The sequence below is a fragment of the Lissotriton vulgaris genome, chromosome 7 (assembly GCF_964263255.1).
Source record: "Lissotriton vulgaris chromosome 7, aLisVul1.2, whole genome shotgun sequence".
In the NCBI taxonomy this organism is placed as follows: domain Eukaryota; kingdom Metazoa; phylum Chordata; class Amphibia; order Caudata; family Salamandridae; genus Lissotriton; species Lissotriton vulgaris.
The window spans coordinates 43197928-43218578 of record NC_141695.1 but is presented as its reverse complement, the minus strand read 5'-3'; the positions used below and the strand labels follow the sequence as shown (position 1 = coordinate 43218578).

Genomic DNA, 20651 nt, shown 5'->3' with positions numbered 1-20651 from the left:
GAATGAAGGTCGACATGTTTCAGCTGTATTGACTGTTGGTCTTAGCTTTCTTCAGGACCATTGGGAAACTGCGACTGCAAATCAAAATAATAATACACGCTTATGTACATTGGATAAGTCCTACCAGTTCCTCTGAGCCCAGATGAATACTGTAGGAAGTCCAGAACTTTATGTATCTCCCAGCATTATCGGACGCCAGTGTCGAGGTACCGACGGACAGAGCGGGGCCTCCCTTTTTCCCGAGTGGGTACCGGTTGAGGTGAGGCATACTCCCACATAATGCTGGGAGATACATAAAGTTCTGGACTTCCTACAGTATTCATCTGGGCTCAGAGGAACTGGTAGGACTTATCCAATGTACATAAGCGTGTATTATTATTTTGATTTGCAGTCGCAGTTTCCCAATGGTCCTGAAGAAAGCTAAGACCAACAGTCAATACAGCTGAAACATGTCGACCTTCATTCACTTTGCCCATATATAGTTATTATTTCAAACTATTTTGGCAATTTTTAATCTTGACCCGAGCGCCATACTGATTAAAATTAATTTTGGCCCTTGGAGTCAATTTTACCTTTACGTTTTTCACTTTAATTTTTCCACTTGCACTGCACCCCATTAGCATCACCAGTGAAGCCCAGTGGTCTGTATTCACACCATGATAATCCATCTCTGCACCATGACTAGGTGCACTGTCTGAGATCTGGATTGGTGACATCTCCCACATGACGACATTCCACCAAATGGGTGGGCTGATGGGAATTTCCTTATCAGACCTGGGTCATCACTTCTAGTGTTACTAATGGCCTTGGGGTTATAGTTCAGTTGCGGCACACTTACAGTTTCCTGACCAGGCCACTTTTTTGTGTGTTGATAGTCATTATTAGGGCGTGAGTGGTCTTGGTCGTTAAATGTAGCCCTTTTTGACCCTCCCCACGTTTATCTTTTGCATCCCCCGACACAGCCACATCTCCGGACACCTGAGAGGCCTACACTGGCTCCCCGTCAGCAAGAGGATCACGTTCAGACTCCTCAGCCACGCACACAAGGCCCTCCACGACCTGGGCCCCAAGTACCTCAACAACCGCCTGACCTTCTACACTCCAACCCGCCAGCTACGATCAAACAGCCTCGCCCTCGCCGCCGTTCCACGAATCCGCAGAGCCACCACCGGAGGAAGATCCTTTTCCTACCTGGCAGCCAAGACATGGAACTCCCTCCCCATCCACCTCCGGCTCACCCAGGACCATCTCTCCTTCAGGAAGCAACTCAAGACCTGGCTTTTGGAGCAGTAAAATACCCCCCTCCCCCAGCGCCTTGAGACCCCTCCGGGTGGGTAGCGTGCTTTACAAATGTCATGATTGATTGATTGATTGATTCTGTCAAGCAGGCACCCTGTCAGAAAGGCTTTTCACAGCACAGGAGACTCACGTAAGGAAACTTCAGCTGAAGCATTTTAACAATCGAAATAAGCCGTTACAGAACTCCTGTCATTTTTCAAAATGAAAGCAAATGTTTTGGATTCCAGGCACAAGTGAGGCTGGGGAATGCACGACCCCTTCACAGGACTCCACGGCTCCCCTGGGGTCGCACACCACAGATTGAAGACCTCTGCCTTAAAGGATGTTAGGTAAGAGAATAGACATGAATATACCATGGTTCAAAGATAAGTAACATGTTTATTCACCTCACCTTTAGGGGGGGTTAGGTGACTTCTCTTAGAAAACACTATCTAAAGTGTGAGGGGCCTGGGATAAACTGGTTAAAAGTAAAAGAACATTAGTGAATTTGCAGGCTAGCATGTGAGGGACCCTTCCTGGATGTTTCGATCTCGAGTCACAGAGATGCATCAAAAGAGATATATTGAAAAAGTTTGTTAAGGCCGATTATTCAATTTGCAAGGATCCAAAATCTACTTCCTCAATCTGTTGGATTGCGTACAATAAGGGAAAAGAAGGTCAGTTTTATGAGCCGCAAACCCAACAACTCACTGGAGAGACCAGCCACACTTCATTGTAAATGTCACATCTACATTAAGTTAATGCACACAGTGTGAATGCGCTGTTCCAGCTCACCATTTTCAACTCATCATGGAGCACTGCAAGGCTACCGCCATTCTCCAAACACAACCGTGAAGACATGTTCCAAGTCGTTTCCACATGGTTCCAAAAGTAGTTGTTCATAGAAGACACCCTGTCATCGTGACCAGGAGAGGTTTGGATCCGACTTGAAGGCACAGAGGGTGGATAGTGCGAAGCTGCAAATACTGAGAGAGATGTAATTATTTCTAACAGAAACATTAGATCAAAGTACAAAATATAAATTTTTGGAGAATGGCGAAAATATCTATTTGGCATTGATAAAACATTCAAATACAAAATCAAATAAATAACCTGAGATGACACTTCATATAAGCTTTTTTTCTTTTTTAGATTTATATTAATTAATTAAACACAAATTACTTCCCACCCTTTACCCCTATAAACACCACAACACATAGAAAATGTAATTACACAATTACTATAATACATTTTAAATTCATTTAATTAACCCCTTGCATGCTTGTGACGGAACCATTCCGTCACAAGCCTCGGGTGAGCTGTGCTTGTGACGGAACCGTTCCGTCACAAGCCTCGGGTGAGCTGTGCTTGTGACAAGCACAGCTCACCCGAGGCTCGTGAAGGAGTGGTTCCGTCACCAGAACGGGAGCACCGCGCGCCCCCCCTCCCCCTTAGCACTGCGGCGGAATAGCCGCCGCAGTGAAGGGGTTAATATCAATTATTAATAAAAACTTGTGAATGGCAAACAAGACATTATAATTCTTCCAAACTATTTAAAAAGGGAATTACATTCATGAACACCAATAAAAGAGATACAGAATAATCAATGAGCGATTTCTTCATCTTCAGATCATCTACACTCAAGAATGGAATCAGTACGAAGGTAAAAGTAGAAAAGTTATAACAGAAGACATGAAAAATAAAATAGGATAATTTGTAGAACAAGATAGTGAGGGCTTATTCACATCATAGGAGTTAGAATGTAGAAATATAAACTACTGTGATAAATAAAAATGCATGAAACATTTAAAAGTGATCCAAAGGCAAAAAATTAACCTCATAGATGCTATTAAACATCCCTCCCCAGTGCTGCGCTGTCCATTGGAACTAGTGCTGAATGGACGTCCAATGGTCGTGCGCAGCACTGGGGAGGTAGTGCTGCCGTCGGCCAATTCACCGAGGCAGCACTTAAGGGGTTAAGGGGCATATGTACAAGGGAAGTGGCGGAGTGAGGCATTAGCCATCCTGTCTGATTGCAGCACTCTGCCATTTCTGAAACGAAAGGCTGCACCATATTTACAACAGTACGGTGCAGGTCTGCGTTCCCCCTGTGTTGACGCTAAACTTAGCAGCCTAGCACCAACGCAGGCCACAGTGCCTGCCTTGAAGGGAAGATTGTTTAAGTGCCCTGGTCTTAATTCGGCGCTGCAACATAATTAAGCCACCCTTGTAAATAGGAGGTAGTGTCAGAATCAATGGGTTTAGCTATGGAGTGCCCATCGCAACACCTATTGCCCTCCCCTTTAATGCTAATTATAGCGTGAAAAGGGGCCTTATTTACAAGGTAGTGTTAAGCGGTGTTAAGTGGCTTAAAGCTGCCTTGTAAATAGGACAAAGCCCCTATCGCCACAGGAACGTCGTAAAAAGTGACGTTTCCGTGGCAATAGGAGCTTGTACATATGCCTCTAAGTTTTGCATGTTATGTGTAAAATGCCTCTTTGCTGTAAACCTTAAGCCTCTAAATCACACATCTATGAAACTACACAAGCAGGCAGATGCTGAACTCAGACACTTACGGAGCAGGAAAACAGGCTCGATGAGAGAAAGAGTAAAGAAAAGAAATGCTGTCCACCTCCAGAAGAGGACGCTGTCCCAGATTTCTGAAAAAAGGAGAAATGACACCAAGTCAGGCATGGAGGATTGGCAAGGCTGTTATTTGTAATTTCTTCATTTGGTTATAATCTCAAACAGAAACACTGAAGATAATTTACACATTCTCTTCCATTTATAAATCCAATTGCTCCTGCTTTTCTCAAGATATCAAATCAAAAAAGATGAATGCCACACTGGCATCTAGATCGATGGCTGTCAGGTTAGAGACTGTTAACCGCATTAATACCACAGGTGCAATGCACAGAGGCAGGCCAGACTAACCGACCTAAACACGCACTGCGATTTAGTTAGGCATCTCTGACATTTGTTTTATTATTGTACCTTATGATGGAATCGAACATATCCTGCCAATCTTATGGTCTTTCAATATTTAGTTTATATTTAGATTAAATTTAAGGTTTGTGTAGCGCCTAAGACTGCACAGCCTTAGAGTGTGATGGAAAAATCTTGTCCCTCTTACCAGAAAGTGAGTGTAAGCAATTCGAGTATATGGGCCCGATTACGATGCGGTTAAGAAAGCATTCCCACCTAAGGCCCGATTACGATGTGGTTAGCAAGGCCTGCAAACGGCATTTGATCCCTCTGAATCGGATCAGGAACGTGTCTTCCGGACAGATGGCCCAATTCCGATGCGGTTAGGAACAAATGCTCCCATTGAAGTCAACGGGGGTCCAATCAAATCGTATCTGGATGCATCGTACTTGGACCGTCAAACTCTCCTGATTCGAGTGGGTCGGAAACCATTTCCAAACCAATTTGGTCAGGAAGATTTCCAAACCGCATCATAATCGGGCCCTTAGTTGTGAAGGGTGAAATCCCACATCAATATTAATCACTAAACTTGTCAGGGTGAACCACTAGTCACAAAATAAACCTGGGCTTAACCCAGGTTTATTTGATGGCATGGCAAAAAACTGCCAGTCGTTGCTTTGAAGTACTGTTTAAAGTTTTTATGCAGCACTGTCTGACAGTCATTGGATGAGGTCCTGGTAAGGCCATTGAATTTTGTCAGGGAAGCTCAGAGTGGGATACATTTTAATTTAGTGCCCTGAGAATTTCCCTCGCTGGACGGATAATGTTGGCACCTTTGCACTTTGAAGATTTCTACAGTCTCTTTTTTGGTAGCTTGGATTCTTCCAGCAGGGCAAGGCTGCAGGCTGTGGCCGAACAGGGCTCCGCAAGGCCTGATACATTCTCCATAAGACCAGCAATATCAGACTTGCAGGTGTAGAAAATCTCTGAGCCAGAGAAATCTGAGTCTTTAGCCCAGCGACAAAGCAACTAGGGCAGATCGACTGGGTGGGTTGGCACCGGTCCTGTGGAGGTCTATGGAGGCCAAAAAGTTCCAAGTCCCATGTTTCAGGAGATGTAAGGAGGAAAACACTTTGGCACAATCAAGGGTACCAGGACCTTGGGAACAGCACTTGAGGGTCAAGACTCTCTAAAGCAGAGGCTAGACGCATGGTCCATGACAGGTAGGTCCAGTTGGAACTGGTGAGCTGGGTAGTTGCAGGAAAGGTCTCTTGTAGCTCGAACATGAGGTCAACCTTACAATCCTTGAAGTCCACTTCTTTGTCCTTGGTATAAGAGGAAGAGCAGGTCCAGTTCTTTAGGGCTCTTCTTGGGTCTCAGAGAACAGGTTCTGTCCTCTTCTGAGCTTCCACACATCCAGCAGTGATCTGAGAAGGGTACTGTGGATGTCACATTTATTGCTGGCCCAAGGCTGTGGTGGTGGTGCTCCTGGACCCACCCTATCAGAACCCCTTTCAGAGGGCCACCCAGCATGCACAAGTGACTGGGCCCAATCATGGTGGTTTAGAACATTAGCTCTTGATGTTCTGGGGCCCGACCTACTATGGATCCCTCTCAACTGGACCAGGCACCCCTTTTGCACTTAACTTCCAGTCGTAGTTCAGTTGAGCAATCAAAGCTCCTGCAGAGGGGCATGTAGATACAATTCAGTGAATGTGACTCAAAACTCAAAGTGCAAAACAGTATGAACAAGAAATCAACGTCCAGGCAAATGCATGCTTTTGAAAGAAAAAGTAGTATTTTATTTCTAAATCTACACATTCAAATATATGTGACAACCAAATACAACAACACAATCGTCGTTGATGTCAGGGCTCTATTAGTTGTCGTATGACTCCATGCACTACCCTCTTGTGTGTAACATGCTCAGGGTTATTCTCTCATCATTGGGGTCGCATCAGGGAATGCAAACTAACAGGCTGAAACCAAAAGTGCTCTTTGACTCTTTAGGATTTTAGTCAAAAGTGTCTACGGTGCTGCAGCACCTTCAACAAATAATCTCCCAGGGCCCCAAAGGCCCTAGTTCAAGTCTGACCCGCTTCTGCAGTACGGCAGCATTCAACATTACAGCAGGTGCCCTCAGTGTTGGCACTCCAGAGAGCAGATCCTGCTATGGTCAGATTGCGGCACAGCCAAATCCTCACATCTGGAAAAGTTGGTCTTCACAATAAGATTCCATACTGAATGTAGCTCCCTGCAACTCCCTAATCTTCTTTAAAGGTCACATTGGTCTTGGCAAACAGGCAAGAGCTGGTACTCCAGGGAAGGTAGTCTTGGTTTCCCGGGGTAATGCCCCCTCACCCAGGAGGAAGACTAGCAGTCCTGGTCCTGGTTCCAGCAAAAGTCTTGCAGAACTTTCCCTTCTCACACAGCCCATCTGGCAGCTTGGCAGATTAGACATTTTTGGGGACTCAACCTTCCCTTCTGTTAGTCATTTTCTGTCACCAAATGTGATTTAGGCACTTCTACTTTTGATCTTCCCTCTTGAAAGATGTCTGTCCCAGCAGCATGTTTCCGAAGCCGATTGTCCACAACACAATTCACAGTTCATACACAGATGTTTGCCACATTGATATTCACATTAGAAGGTTCATCCCAGACCCCCATCTCTACTCTTTATGATTCTCTTATGAGCCCCATCTTTCTTCCTGAGATGTGTCCAGTTACCTTCCTTTTGATCTATCACTGAATCAAAGAGCAGTCTTTGAATTGTAAAGGGAGTATCTGCCTTTTCCTTCCAATGTGTGTCCCTCTAATCTAACAGGAATGCAGCAAAACACGGATCTGTCTGGGGTATTGCTCTTTTCACTTTGTCATCACCAGGCAGGCCTCGGCTGCCCAAAATTGAGCCCAGTGTCCTCCATGCAAGGTACCATTGCAGGCATACTCATTCAGTGTACATTCACAGCACACTTTGGGTCCAACACTGTTACCTCTGATCTTTGTACCCTTATATGTACACATGCATCCAGTACACACACTCAATCTGAGCGCATTGTTCAGCACTAAAGTTATCTTTAACCAGGGTGAGTTGTATACAATCACACACACTGCCAGAACACACATTCACTGTGTGCGTGCTGCACAACAATTCACCCTTCATGTGTTAAACGTCACACAAGAACACATACAAACAGCATGTTTTCCCTGGGCACACACTGTGGAGCACTCCATATCCTACCTGATGCACACCAAGGGTTAGTAAAGCACATAGCAGTGGATTTTTCAAAAAGGTGAGTGAACGCCAGCATAAAATGTCCCTGTTCACTACTACTGAGCCCTGAACGATATGCTGCCAACACCACATCCGTGCTACTTGATTCCAGGTCAAGGCAGTATCCTTCCACCACTATGAAGGTAGTGCTTTGGGAACCCCTCCTGGTCCAACAAGACTGCCATCTGTGAGACAGTCCTAAGTCACGTTATGCATGCATGATCCATGTTCGCCGATGAGAAAAACAATCAGCGTTAAGGATCCAGACACCAGTGCAGTTGGGCACACAGGACAGAGGTACACGTCTTCACCATGCAGAGGATTTTTCCATTCCAACAATCCCTAACCAATAAAAGTGTCCATGGTTCACTCAGTATTGCAACATTTCCCGTGTGCCCTACTAAAAACAAACCCACAGTGCCCCTTTCTACCCACAACCAAGATTGCAGACCATTTCTTTCCCTTTGCAGAGCTTGTATGCCCACCCCAGAGGTATGGCCAGGGAAATACGCAGACCCTTCTCTGTGGTCACTCTAAACAAGTTCTAAAAAAACACTACCATTTTAAAACCAAAAACATACTGAAATTTGCAAGTTATAAGTAACTGACATCTTTAAATTTTCACCGTCCTAGATTTCCAACATTATTAGTGATGTAATGTGCGAGTTCATAAGCAATGCATGACAGCGGTGCAAGTTATTCTTATGTAGGTTATGTATAACTGGCAAAGTTCTGTGTGTTCTTTGTTTTTCAGGGTATTTCTAAGGTCTATTTTTAACATAAGGCCCTGTTCTCAACCCCAAACCACTCATGGGAGATAACTTTAGAAGAAAGTCCTTATTGCTCAGGTTGACACATGCTCAGGGACATCAGGCTTACTAATACTGTTCTTCCAATGGAGGTGGAGATCACCAGAACTGTTACCATTGTCTAGGAATAGGTCTGCCACTGTAGGCCCTCAAGAGTTGGGCTCTCCCTCTGCTCTTTCTACAGCTGTGCCTGGGATGGTCCTCCTGTAGCGTGTCATCTGGCTAGCTCAGGGCAGTAATATCATCCTCTCTAGGTACAAAAGCCTCCCCTTGGGTTCAGTCCTTCTTCAGGCTTTCTCAAGCCCCCTTGCTTTCCACTTTCTGGCAGGTAGCTAGACCATGGTTTAAGGCGGTCTCGGGCTTCATTTCCTTCTGATGTCCGTTGGGCTGCCATGGACTGTGAGGTTATAAACACACACTCGGCCAATCCTAACATCTCAAGAAGCGACCTGAACTTTACCTCTTTCCAGATCATATGCTAGAGTTTATTCTTGGCAAACAATCTACAAGCAGGCTCTACAACTGAACCGCCTCACCTGACGGTTCTGCAGCCCCCCCAGCACCTTGAGACACTCACAGGTGAGTAAAGGTGCTTTACAAACCCCTGACTGCTTGATTGCTTGATTGATTGATTGATTGTCTGATTAAACTCATCCACTGGAAGTCTGGGCCACATTTTAGACCATTGTTTTTCGCCCACTGTCTCATCCTAGACAGAGAGCCACATAAAGCATATCAATCTTGGTCCTGCCAAAACCACCAGATCAGATAAGCTCCAGATGGGAAAACAAGCAATCTAGAGTGGTTTTAAACTACTTAGGTCTCATCAGTGAGGTATAGCTTGAACTCAGTGAGCACAGGACCGACGTCTAGGTATACCTATCGTACTTAGTGCATCCACTGCAATAACAACAAAGTGACAGAAGGAACGCTTGCAATAATCTCAGCCAATTTGGCAGTTTACGTGGATTGTAACTATTGGAGCAGGATCAAGGCTGATTTGCAAATGGCTAGGCCTAATCTGAAGTGGCTGTGTTGCAATGTGGGCAAAAAACATGGACTGGAATGTGACCCAGAGTAATGACCAGTGGTTAATATTAATTACAGCATACCACCTATCACTGTTCTGTTTAGTCCTGCAAATGGCTGTCTCAAGCAGACTAATCAACGTTATCAAAAAGACGTAATACAAATTCTAAAGGTAAGCTTGTTTCATCTACACTACAGTGTCTGTGTTTTTTCCCTGCAACCGGTCTATGAACTGTCAGCAATACATTTTCCCAGTCTGGGAAAGCAACCTTACATCTATCCTATGCATATGAATAGGTCAGGGGCTTTGAAAATAGAACCCACTAGTTCACTCAGGCACTCGTACAAAGTATAACAAACTTATCTAGCATAGTTTAAGATAGCAGTCACCATTCATATGTAACAAGTAAAAAGGTCTTGCCATACTTTAATCACTACAAAACACTGTATGCTTCTACCACCATGCTACACTCAAAAACCTGTGCATCCCTCTAGATCCAGTCTAAGAAGAACACAGCCAGGCAATTATAATTATTGTAAATAATACGAGTACAACTTGAACTAAATGTTTTATCCAACTTCTCACTTCAAAATTAAACCAAGAGTGTTCAATGTTTTTATCCTCTGAAAGTCAAACCTAAAGAAGAGCCACGTGCTTATTGGATGAGTTCATAGCAATATAACATTCCTGAGTTTCAAAGGATAGCAGGCATGTTTTACTCAAAGAAGTCACATCACTGATTTCCCGCCAAATCTGTCTTTATAAGAAGAATCCAAGCAAGAGGACTTAATTTCCCATCACACATAAGCACAGGAAGAGACATCACTGGATCTCCCCTCAATCATCCGTACAAGAATAGACATCACTGGATTTTTCATCATCCATCTACACAAGAAGTGAAATCATTGTTTTCCCACCCACAACACCCTGTGTGCCAAAGGCAAGCCCATCTGTGCAAGTCCGCACCTTGATCACCCCCAGTGGCAGGAACCCTGGCCCGCTCACCGCACCTTACCATACAACATGGAAGAAGTGTTCTCAAGTGGTGTCAGAAGTGACCGACGACAGGGTTGCTGTAGGTAAACAGATCTGCGCGACATTAAGAATGTACGTTGTCGACACAGAGTTCTGTGACTGAGCAGATATCCAGCTGAAGGTCATGCAACAGTAAATCCATTGTGTGGGTGTCATAAAAAAGAACTGGAACTTCTTTTATCGAGACATGTTTGATCCTGATTAGTTTCCTTAGTGGAAATCATGGTTCCTGAGCAGAAAAACAAAAATAATCAAGTTTCAGCAGAATAATCCTTGGTTCCAAATGCAGTTTGGATGTTCCGACAGGAGGTTTCACTCCAGGTTTGACAGTCGAGTGGTCAGTTGGGTTCATCCAGCTCAACCAGTTCTCAGGATACTCAAGTTTATAAGACTGTTCGCTGGCAAAGAAAGAGGAATAGATATGGCGTCCTGTCATTATATTGGCAAAGGCATGACCTGATTCGGTGCCTGAGGATGACGTCACCAATGGTTTAATTGAAATTGTATTTTTTTTAAATATTGAATTTTAATTGGTTGCTGTAAAAAAGTTTAACAAACAGCAAAGAAAGAGAAAGCATAATCCTCGCCTTCAAGTCCTTAATAGAATTGGAAATTTTATACACGTTAGCTAGAAAATATTCCTGTGTGGAGGAATTTGAAATAGATAAGGCAGAGCCTTAAGTTTGAGGATAGGGCCATGAAATGTACGCAGAAGTAGTGCTACTGTGCTATAGTAATGGGAACATCCGTATCCACCTCTCAGGCAACACGAGCTTCGGGGTCGAATACGGGAACGCTCTACTGCATCCTAGTGTATGAGCAAGTGTGTTGTGTAATTGCATAGGTCCTGGGTACAAACACTTCCATTAGACATATTTACGTTTAATGTTGACATCTTTATAAACTGTGACCTTTGTAACACATTTATTTACACATCAGTGTACTCAGAAAATAGTCGTTCACATGTACATTTCTGTGTAGACACATTATTGTCTCTTTGAACACTCTGTAGAAGGTCCCTGGTACTCTGTGAAAACTAGGTTATGGATAGTTGTCTTTTATGCGACACCCCTGAGTGGGTAGAATAAACAAGATTTGGCCGGGCCGGAGCTCAGGTACTTAGGCATGGGTTTAATTTAATGTATCAACCGCATTAGCCCTTGCAAAGGCAGAGGAGCATCCAGACAGGATTGTTTTGGTCACTCTGAGCCTGAATTGTGGCACAGCTAGATCTCATCTCTATACTGAGAAGGACAACCTCACCAAGAATCCTGGAGCCTTCTCTTGAGTAATCATAAATGTAATCTGTACATACGTGTCCTCTATCCCTTATGTATCCAGCCCCCCCGCCCCCTCTTTATCTATTATACTTAGTGATTCCATCCCCACTGTACATTTCTATGATCCCTGTAAAGCGCTCCGATAACTTAATGGGTCAAGTTTGTGCTCTATAAAACACAAAAAATAAAATGTGCCTCCTGCAAGTTCTCATGCACTCCCCCAAACCCCAGACCCATCATTCCCATGGCAACATCACCCAACACCCCATTTGCTGACACAGACCAAACATCAACCACACAAAATGTCATACTCTCATTCATGCTCCTCAATACCAGCCTGCTCACCAAACATGCCACAGAGATAGAAGACCTACTGCATGACCACACTCCTGACTAGCTCTTCCTCATGGAAACCCAACCTCTGCACTGGACATCTCTAAAGCCATCCCCGCTGGCTACAAGATTGCCAGGCAAAAGCCAGGAGGTGGAGTTGCCATTATGTTCAAAGTGACCATCAGCTCCACCACCTATACAGACACCCCCACAAGCGACATAGAACATTCAAGATACACATCACAGCCAAATTTTCCCTCGATAGAATCCTTGGATAGTGACCACCATGTTTCTGCACCAATTTCGCAAGTGACAGCAAGGACTTCGATGCACACCTCATCATTAATGCCAGCACAGTCCTCTTCCTAGAAGACATAAACTTTCAGCTAGAAGAAAGCACAGACCCAAACTTACCAACCCTTCTAGAAAGCCTTGCAACCCTTGGCCTCACCCAGCACATTACCAAACTCAACCACACCACTGGACACCTATTTCCTCTTCAATCAGAAACATCACTGTTGACAAACCAGCAACAATCACCTGGACAAACCATACCCATGCCAGTTGTAGCATACCCAACCCGCATCCCCAAAGATTTACCAGCACCAGAATTGTCAACTGCAGCCGGAAAGAAATAATAGAAGAGCAGTGGTTTTCTGTGCTATTAATGCACCAGCCGATGCACACCAGCAACTTTGCAAAAGCCATCAAGACCCTCAACAGCTGGATCACCACCTGTGCCAACATCCTGTCTCCGTTCAAGTGTAGACCAATGGCAAGAGCCTGCCCACAGACCATTTATTTCAAAGAAGATTTCAGGCTGAAGAAACAGCACTGCAAGTAACGGGAGCAAAAATGCAGAGCAAGGCAAGACAACACAGATGAAAACATCAACAAATCAACTCTAAGATGTTACCCCCAGCAGATAAAGAACACCAAGTGCATGGCTCTTGCAAATCAAATCAACACTGGCACTAACAGCAGCAAGGAAATCTTCTTTCTCCATCATCAAAGATTCACTGCACACCTGCCACCTCAAGCAACATCACCCCCTCACAAGACTTTTGTAACAATCCCCCTGAATTCTTCTGTAGGAAAATCACCTCCATATACAGTATCTTCGACACTCATTGGGACTCTGTCACTGTTGCGACTCAACTTCACATCACGACCGTAGAATAAACCCTGACCTTGTGGCCCGCCGTTACCACAGTTTAAATCACTGCTGCCATGAAGACCATCCACTTGAGGGATCCATCTAGCCTTCAACTAAGACCCCTACCAATCAGTGAAGTACTAACACCCGTACTCAACACCTTTCTCAACTCGGCCACATTCCCAGACAAATGTAAACATGCCACTCTCATGCCACTGTTCAAGAAAGCATGCGTTGATTCAGCCATGCATTCCAACTCTAGACCCATCTCCCTCAGAGAAACTAATCAAACAATGACTTACCGACCACCTCAGCAACAACCAGCTGTTCAATGCCACACAGTCCAGATTCATGCCCAACCACAGTACAGAAACAGCATTCATGCCTGCCACAGATAACATCCACATGATCCTTGACAGAGGAGACGGCAGCCTTAATTCTTCTGGACCTCTCTGCAGCATTTCACATGGTATCACACCCCATGCTCATTAGGCATTGCTTGTGATTGGCAGCAAAGGACACACTCCACTCAATCTGCTCCTTCACATCGGATAGAAAACTGTTAGCTTTGTGCCTTATTTCTCGCAAGCCCACAAACTCATCTGAGGAGTGCCACAAGATTCATCGCTCAGCCCCACCCTCTCTACATAAATATAATCCCTGCCACCAACTTCATCCACACACACAACAGCATCTTCTCATACTCTGACGAAATGCAACTCATGCTCTCCTTCTCAGATAAGAGCTCAAATGCAAGAAACAAGTTCACTGCCTGCATGACCAAAGTCACTGCTTGGTTGAAAGCCAACTCTCTCAAGTTCAATACTGACAACAGAGAAGTAGTAATCTTTGGCAAAACCACTGCACCATCGGACTCCAACTCGCGGCCAGCTGAACATGAACCCACACCCATCACTCACAGCTGGAATCTCAGAATAATCACAGACAGCAAACTGGACACGACCGGACAAGTCACCACTATCACTGCATCCTGCGTCCACAACTAGAAGGTGCCAAGGAAGATCTTCAAATGGCTCCAAAGCAACACTAGAAAAACTGTTGCTGTATTCCTTCCTGCAATAAAGAATTGGGAGCATTCACACTGAAAGACTGAAGCTCTCTGTCATGCTGGACGTGAAATACCTAGCCATGGTCAACGTGCTGTCCCTAGATGCCGTACATACTTTTTATCAGCTCATGCTTTACCTGATTAGACTCGGAGAACCTCTGAATCTAATGTAATTGTATAATGAGAGCATCTTCAAATGTATTCTTTAGTAAAATGTTTCATCTTGCTCGTTCCCCATTGGTGCAAATCCTGGGATCCATGTTCTTGTGTAGTGAATGTATGATATGCTTTTCCAAAGTCCTATAAAAGGACCTGCTTTTACACTGTTAGAGAGAACACCTCTTCCCCTCTTTCGAAGGAAAATCTATGCTGAATTTTCCATTGAACTTTGCGGAGTTCTTTGGATTTGAGACTTATATACTATTCTACTAACTGATTGATGGTCTATCTTAAGTATGTTTGCATTTAATTCTCTATGTAAAACTTTAAGCTTTAGCCTGTGTCTGCTGTTCTTATAGAGAATGTTGCATCGTTATTCTGATATGTAAAGTCTACAATTGAGAAACGGGTCACGTCAGGGAACACCAAATACATACAGTGATTACACTGCTCCCAGTCTAAGCCATTGGCGCATTAGGCAAGTACCAGGAAGACAGATTTGAATGCCAACAGATCTTGTAGCTGAGCTGATGGTGCCAATTGGATCCAGTTATCACTAAATGGACCTACTTGTATGAGGTATATTGACTACAGAGCCGATTACGGAACCTTCATGGTTCAGGTGTTTTGCCCCGGGATTCCAATTGACAACCCCCATCCCGTTTTTGATTCCCGAAGACAAGGTGGCTGTTGCAGTACCCCACATCGAAGTGATTATCAACAGGGATTTATGTGAATGCGAAGAATGAATGAGAAGTGAGGTGTGAAGCGGAGCCCGCTGGTTGTTGTAGTCAGAGTGGTGCAGTGAAATGCAGTGGATGGATTTTGAATTCACTATAAAAAGCGACCTTGGTTCTTGGAATTGTAGGAATTATTGTCCTTTTGATTATGTTTTTTGACCTTTGGGACCGAAAGGGCATAAGGCACAAAGTTGAAGAACGTACCTTAGAAAGATTTCTTAAATTGTTGAATTTGTCTGCTCATGTGAGGTGCTATCAGTCTGACCAAGATAGGGACTTACTATTTCTCTTGTGCAAGTCTATTAAATGAGCTCTGAGTGTTGAACTGAGAATGGGTCTAGCCAACTCCTTCTACCATTGTGCGAGTTAAGTTAGCATTTGCGGCGCCATTTTGTACTATGAACGAAATTACGTTTCTGACTGATACTGTCTGCCTCAGCGGAAAGCAGCTGTGATTGTTTCTCTTATTTATTATTCAGGGTTGAGTTTCACTGCACTAATGAATAGATTGTTCTTTCTTTGCATGCCTTTTTCAGTAGATAGCCCTGATCCTCTCTCAGAGAGACAGGCTCAGGCAGAGTAACCTTGAAACTAAGATAGCATGTACCCGGTCTCAGGATGGTAGCTCGTCCTTTTGTACCTCCTTTGTTCATCAGCTCCCAGACTGGAAAATTCCAGTCTGGGCATTTTTTAGGGGTGCTGGAAATGTATATCTTGTACTACCATGTTGACTGGAGTCAGTCCCTCTACAGCATTCTAAGGAGGCTGGTCAGACTGGGCTCCACTGGAGTGTGTGACTGATAAATAACTTTCGTTTGTATTCTCTACTGTCTAACCTACTCTTCATTTGTATGGAAGGCTGAGAGGTGGTCGCGGGTGACCCTCATCGGGTCACTTCCTTCAGGAGGTTGTTCAATCCTTAGTAAACAGGAGGGAGCATGCTGAGTACAGCAATCTCCTGTGTCGTGTGAGTGGGTAGTGTTCTCGGTTTGTAGAAATTTTGCTTAAATGAAGCAGGCAAACGTTAACTGTAAGAAAAATAGTTCCGGAGAACCTGGCAATATACAGGTGCTTATGTCATAAGGTTCCACACAGGGATTAGCTGCCAAACGCTGAAGTTGCGCTACAATAGAGTGACCTTTGACAGAGATGCACTGGCATTGGTAGGCAGATCGTGAATTCAGTGTTACGTTGAATGCATGAGCTTGGGATGAGGAGTGACTGAGACCATTGATGAGAAATCCCTTTTCTAAAAAGAAGAAAGATGAAAATAAGAAAGAGAAATTCCCACGTGAAAGCACAGCAGCTAGGGAATTGGCAGGGAAGAGAGAGTTACACGTGTGCATATGTTTTAGCCAATGGCACAAATATGTAGTCAAAGATGTGGAATTGTGATTCCCACTAAGTGGTACTTTCCACATACTGAGAATAGAAAAAAGGAGAATGCACGGTTTGAGACCCTAGCCCAGACCCACACAATTTAAGGCCCTAAATCTTTTGGGGCGGGTTTCAAATGAAAAAAAAGATGTGTGCATTAAAAGTCCATGATAAGTCTCATTAGCAAATAAGCCCACAGGGTGATGAGAGGCAGAAGTGGTAGAGATAGATAGCAAAGACACAGAGAAGGAAAAGCCTTTAGAGAAAGACAACTGAAGAATAAGGCAGAAATAGAGTGAAGCGGAGGAAGCTCAGGAGACAAACTCCTTAGAATAAGACCACCCCATTATAATGCAGCACCGGCATACGGCGGACTAGCGCTACTCCGAGGTATACTGAAACTACTGCTCCACCCCCTGTCCAGACCTCAACACCCACAGAGTTGGCCAAATCACAATCATCTAGGGGTGGCTCCTCTACTAGGGCAGAGGAGCGTTGCACCACTGCTTTCTCGCAGTGCGAGAAAGCCAAAACATAAAATGGTAATAACTATAAGTTATTACCATTTTATGTTTCCTTTAAGCATTGAGGGCGGACGAGGGGACAAAGCTGCTCTGCTTTTTGAGCAGGGCAGTGGAGGAGTGGTTTGCTTCCCTCTCCGGCTGCCCAAACGAGTCATGTGCACTCTGCCCTTCTCCAAAAAACACAGTTGATGGACAGAATGTAGAACAATGTCATACATTCACCCCAGTACAAGGATCTGGGCCTAAATCCATCGTTTTCTTGCACTCCACACCACCCTGGGTTAGACACTGGCTATATGCAAATCAGCTCTGACCCTGTGCCTCATGGGAACAGTCCAGTCTGCCCTTCTCCATGCAGGCTGCTATGCAGCCTGCATGGATCACATGGCCACCCCATTAGCCCCTGGCTGTGCGGGAAGCAGAGCAGGAGCCGAGAAGATGCAGGAACCGGCGAGGTGGAAAGGTACATTTAGATTTTATTTCTTGAATTCCCCGCGACCCCTGCCTCCCCGAGACACCCTTAGCAAAACCCCCCGGGACCCCTCGCGACCGCCCCCCTCCCGCGTAATCAATGCCAGTTGCCACTGCAATCATCAGATAACACAAACATGTCTGAGTTAAACCCTCCGCAGGGAGAAGCCCCTGGAACTCCTGTCCCAGGAGGTAACATGATCATTTCAATTCCACAAATCACCTAGCATGGCAAACAAGCATTGGCAAAGCCAATAGGTCTCACCAATGCGAGAGGTATTGGATTGGGCAATGTGTTTTAGCCAGGTAGTACATCAGTGTGCTGGCTGTTCAGCATGGCTAAACATTAGCGGTGTGGAGTGTGGTGGTGTGGAGTGGGGTAGATTGGAGTGGGGCAGATGAGGCTATAGTGGATTGGGGTACATTAGAATAGAGTGCAGTGGGGAGTACAGTGGTATAGAGTAGAGTCGGGTGGATTGGTGTAGATTGGAGTGGTGTAGGTTGGGTAGGAGGGGATTGGTGTACATTAGATCATGGTAGATTGGAGTGGGGCAGAATAGGGTAGAGTGGATTGGTGTTGATTGGGATAGAGTGGAGTGGGGTAGGTTGGGTAGATTATAGTAGCGTAGATAGAATGGAGTGGGGTAGATCGGAATAGTGTGGACTGGAGTAAATTGGGGTAGAGTGGTGGGGGTAGATTGGGACGGGTGAAGTAGATTGAGGTATATTAGAGTGGAGTAGATTGGAGTGGGGGAGTCGGATAGATTAAATAGTGATAGATTGGGGTGAAGTGGAGTAGACTGGTGTGAGTAGGTTGGAGTGGAGTAGGTCGGGATAGAATGAAGTGGGGTATATGGTGGAAGATTGGAGTTGAGAGGGAGAAATTGGGGCAAATTGGAGTGCAGTGGACTGGAGTGGAGTGAGGTAGAGTGGAGTAGATTGGAGTGGGATAGAATGGGTGGATTATGGTAGGCTAGATTAGAGTGAAGTGGGGTAGATGGAGTGGGGTTAATTGAAGTGAGATAGATAGGATTGGGGTAATTTGGAGTGTAGTAGGTTGGTGAAGAGTGGAGTGGGGTACAGTGGAGTAGGGTAAATTAGGGTTAGATTGGAGTAGATCTGATAGATTAGAGTTGAGTGGATTTGAATTGAGTGGGGTAGATTGGAGTGGGATTGATTATGGAGGGATGATTGGAGTGGGGTAGCTAGGAGTGTGGTAGATTGGACTGGGGAGGGGTAGAGTGGGTGGTGTAAACTGCAGCGCGGTTGGGTGAAGTGAGATAGATTGGAGTAGATTGGATCGAGTAGCTGGGGTAGATTTGAATGCAGTCAATTTAGGTGGGGTTGATTTGAGTAGGGTCGATTGGGTGGAGTGGGGTTGGTAGATTGGAGTGGGTTAGATTGGAGTAGAGTGGGGCAGATTTGAGTGGAGTGTGGTAATTTGAAGTGAGGTGGAGAGGGGTACATTTGGGTAGATTGGAGTGTGGTAAAATAGAGTGGGTAGATTGGAGTGTAGTGGGGTAGATTGGATTATTGTAGATTGGAGTGGAGTGGGATAGATGGTGGTGTAGATTGGAGTGGAGTGGGCTAGATTGGAGTGGAGTCAGGTAGATTGGAGGTGAGTGGGTTGGATTGGGATACACTGAAGTAAGGTGGATTGAGGTAGATTGGAGTGGGATAGATCAGAGTGGATTGGAGTGGAGTGTGGTAGACTGGGGTAGATAGGATCAAAATGGGATAGATTTGAGTGGAGTGCTGTAAATTGGGATGGAGAGGGGTATATTGGGTTAGATTGAGTGTAGTGGGATAGACTGTAGTGGAGTGAGTGAGATCGTAGTGGATTGGGGTAGATGGACATAGAGTGGAGTAGAGATGGGTAGATTGGAGTGGGATAGATTTTAGTGGGGTGGGTAGATTAGATCATAGTGGAGTGGATTGGGTTAGATTGGATGGAGTGGGGTAAGATTGAGTTAGAGTGGGGTAGATTGAGTTAGAGTGGGGTAGATTGAGTCAGAGTGGGGTAGATGTAAGTGTGGTAGATTGGAATGGTGTGGGATAGATTGGGGTGGGCGGATTGGGGAGGGTAAATTGGAATGGGGTAGATTGGAGTGGAGTGGGAGTTGTAGTCTTAGAAAGAATGAAGGAGAAGTGGGAGAAAGAGCCTGTGAGGAGAAACGAGAAATAAATTACTGAGGGAGCAACAAAGAAATTCCCCTTAAGAGAGGTACAGAGTGGAACATATGTACATGTCCCCAGGTCTCAGACAGATCTTTTCCACTTCACGAATTCTCTTCCCATATAGTGGGAAAATCCCAATAAATGGTGCATGCAGATATAGCAGATAGTGACCATTTCAAACATTTTGTGGTGGGACCTGGATGTATTGTTCGAAGTGGTGGTTCCTAAGGACCTTTGGGCAGAATGTAAGAGAGCTGTTGGTTAGCCAACTCAGGAACCCCCTAGAGTAGAGAACACAAATCCACCATCATCCCTGGTCAAAACGAAATATGATGCAGTAATTGCCCATCTTAAGACCAAGGTTACCCAAAGGGAGATAAACTGGCCCAAGATATTTCGAACACCCCAAGAGCCCAAGGAATCGGTGTATGAATACTTTGAGAGATTGAAGCAGGTGTACAGGGAGCATAGCGGTTAGAATGACCCGCATGGAGAAAAATGGAAGAGTTTCTTGCCTCCTTTGTACAAGGACTGAGACCTGAGGTTAGCAATCTGATCGGCAAGGGGTTCCCTTCTGGCAAAGCAAACCCACAGACATAATTCTCCAGTATGCAAAATACCATAGTAACATTCTGGATACTAAGCGAAGAGGGCTAAAAGAGAAATCCATGGTCACACAGACCCAGCTAGCGCAGAACGGATGTGTGAGAGGTTCCCAACTGCCCAGTCCACAAATAGATATCAAACCAAGTGCAGGAATAAACATACAGGTATTCACGTCATATAAAGTGAATGCCGAAGGATTGGGAAGAGGTCGAAGAGGTATGCCATGAAACAGCGTAAGTGCTTTAAAGAAGGTTACACCTTGTCACATCTGTAAGACGGTTGATCACTGGAAGAAGGAATCCAGCTATGATCCTTATCAAGCAATAATCAATGACCGAGATGCCAATCTGATGATGATTGGAGAAGTTGCCCCAGCACCCAGACCCCCCCGTGGTGACTCCATAGAT

The 20651-nt window shown here is 44.9% G+C and overlaps 1 protein-coding gene across 1 annotated transcript in view; it reads right to left on the bottom strand.

The window, feature by feature from the left end:
• Positions 1 to 20651, bottom strand: part of LOC147700663 (uncharacterized) — a 90038-nt gene that overhangs the window by 43552 nt on the left and 25835 nt on the right. Inside the window, exons 2-3 of the mRNA XM_086929728.1 lie at positions 3855 to 3938; positions 2074 to 2264 (exon numbers count right to left, since the gene is read on the bottom strand). Coding sequence (XP_086785854.1) covers positions 2074 to 2264; positions 3855 to 3938 — 275 coding nt within the window. The remainder of the gene's footprint in view (positions 1 to 2073; positions 2265 to 3854; positions 3939 to 20651) is intronic.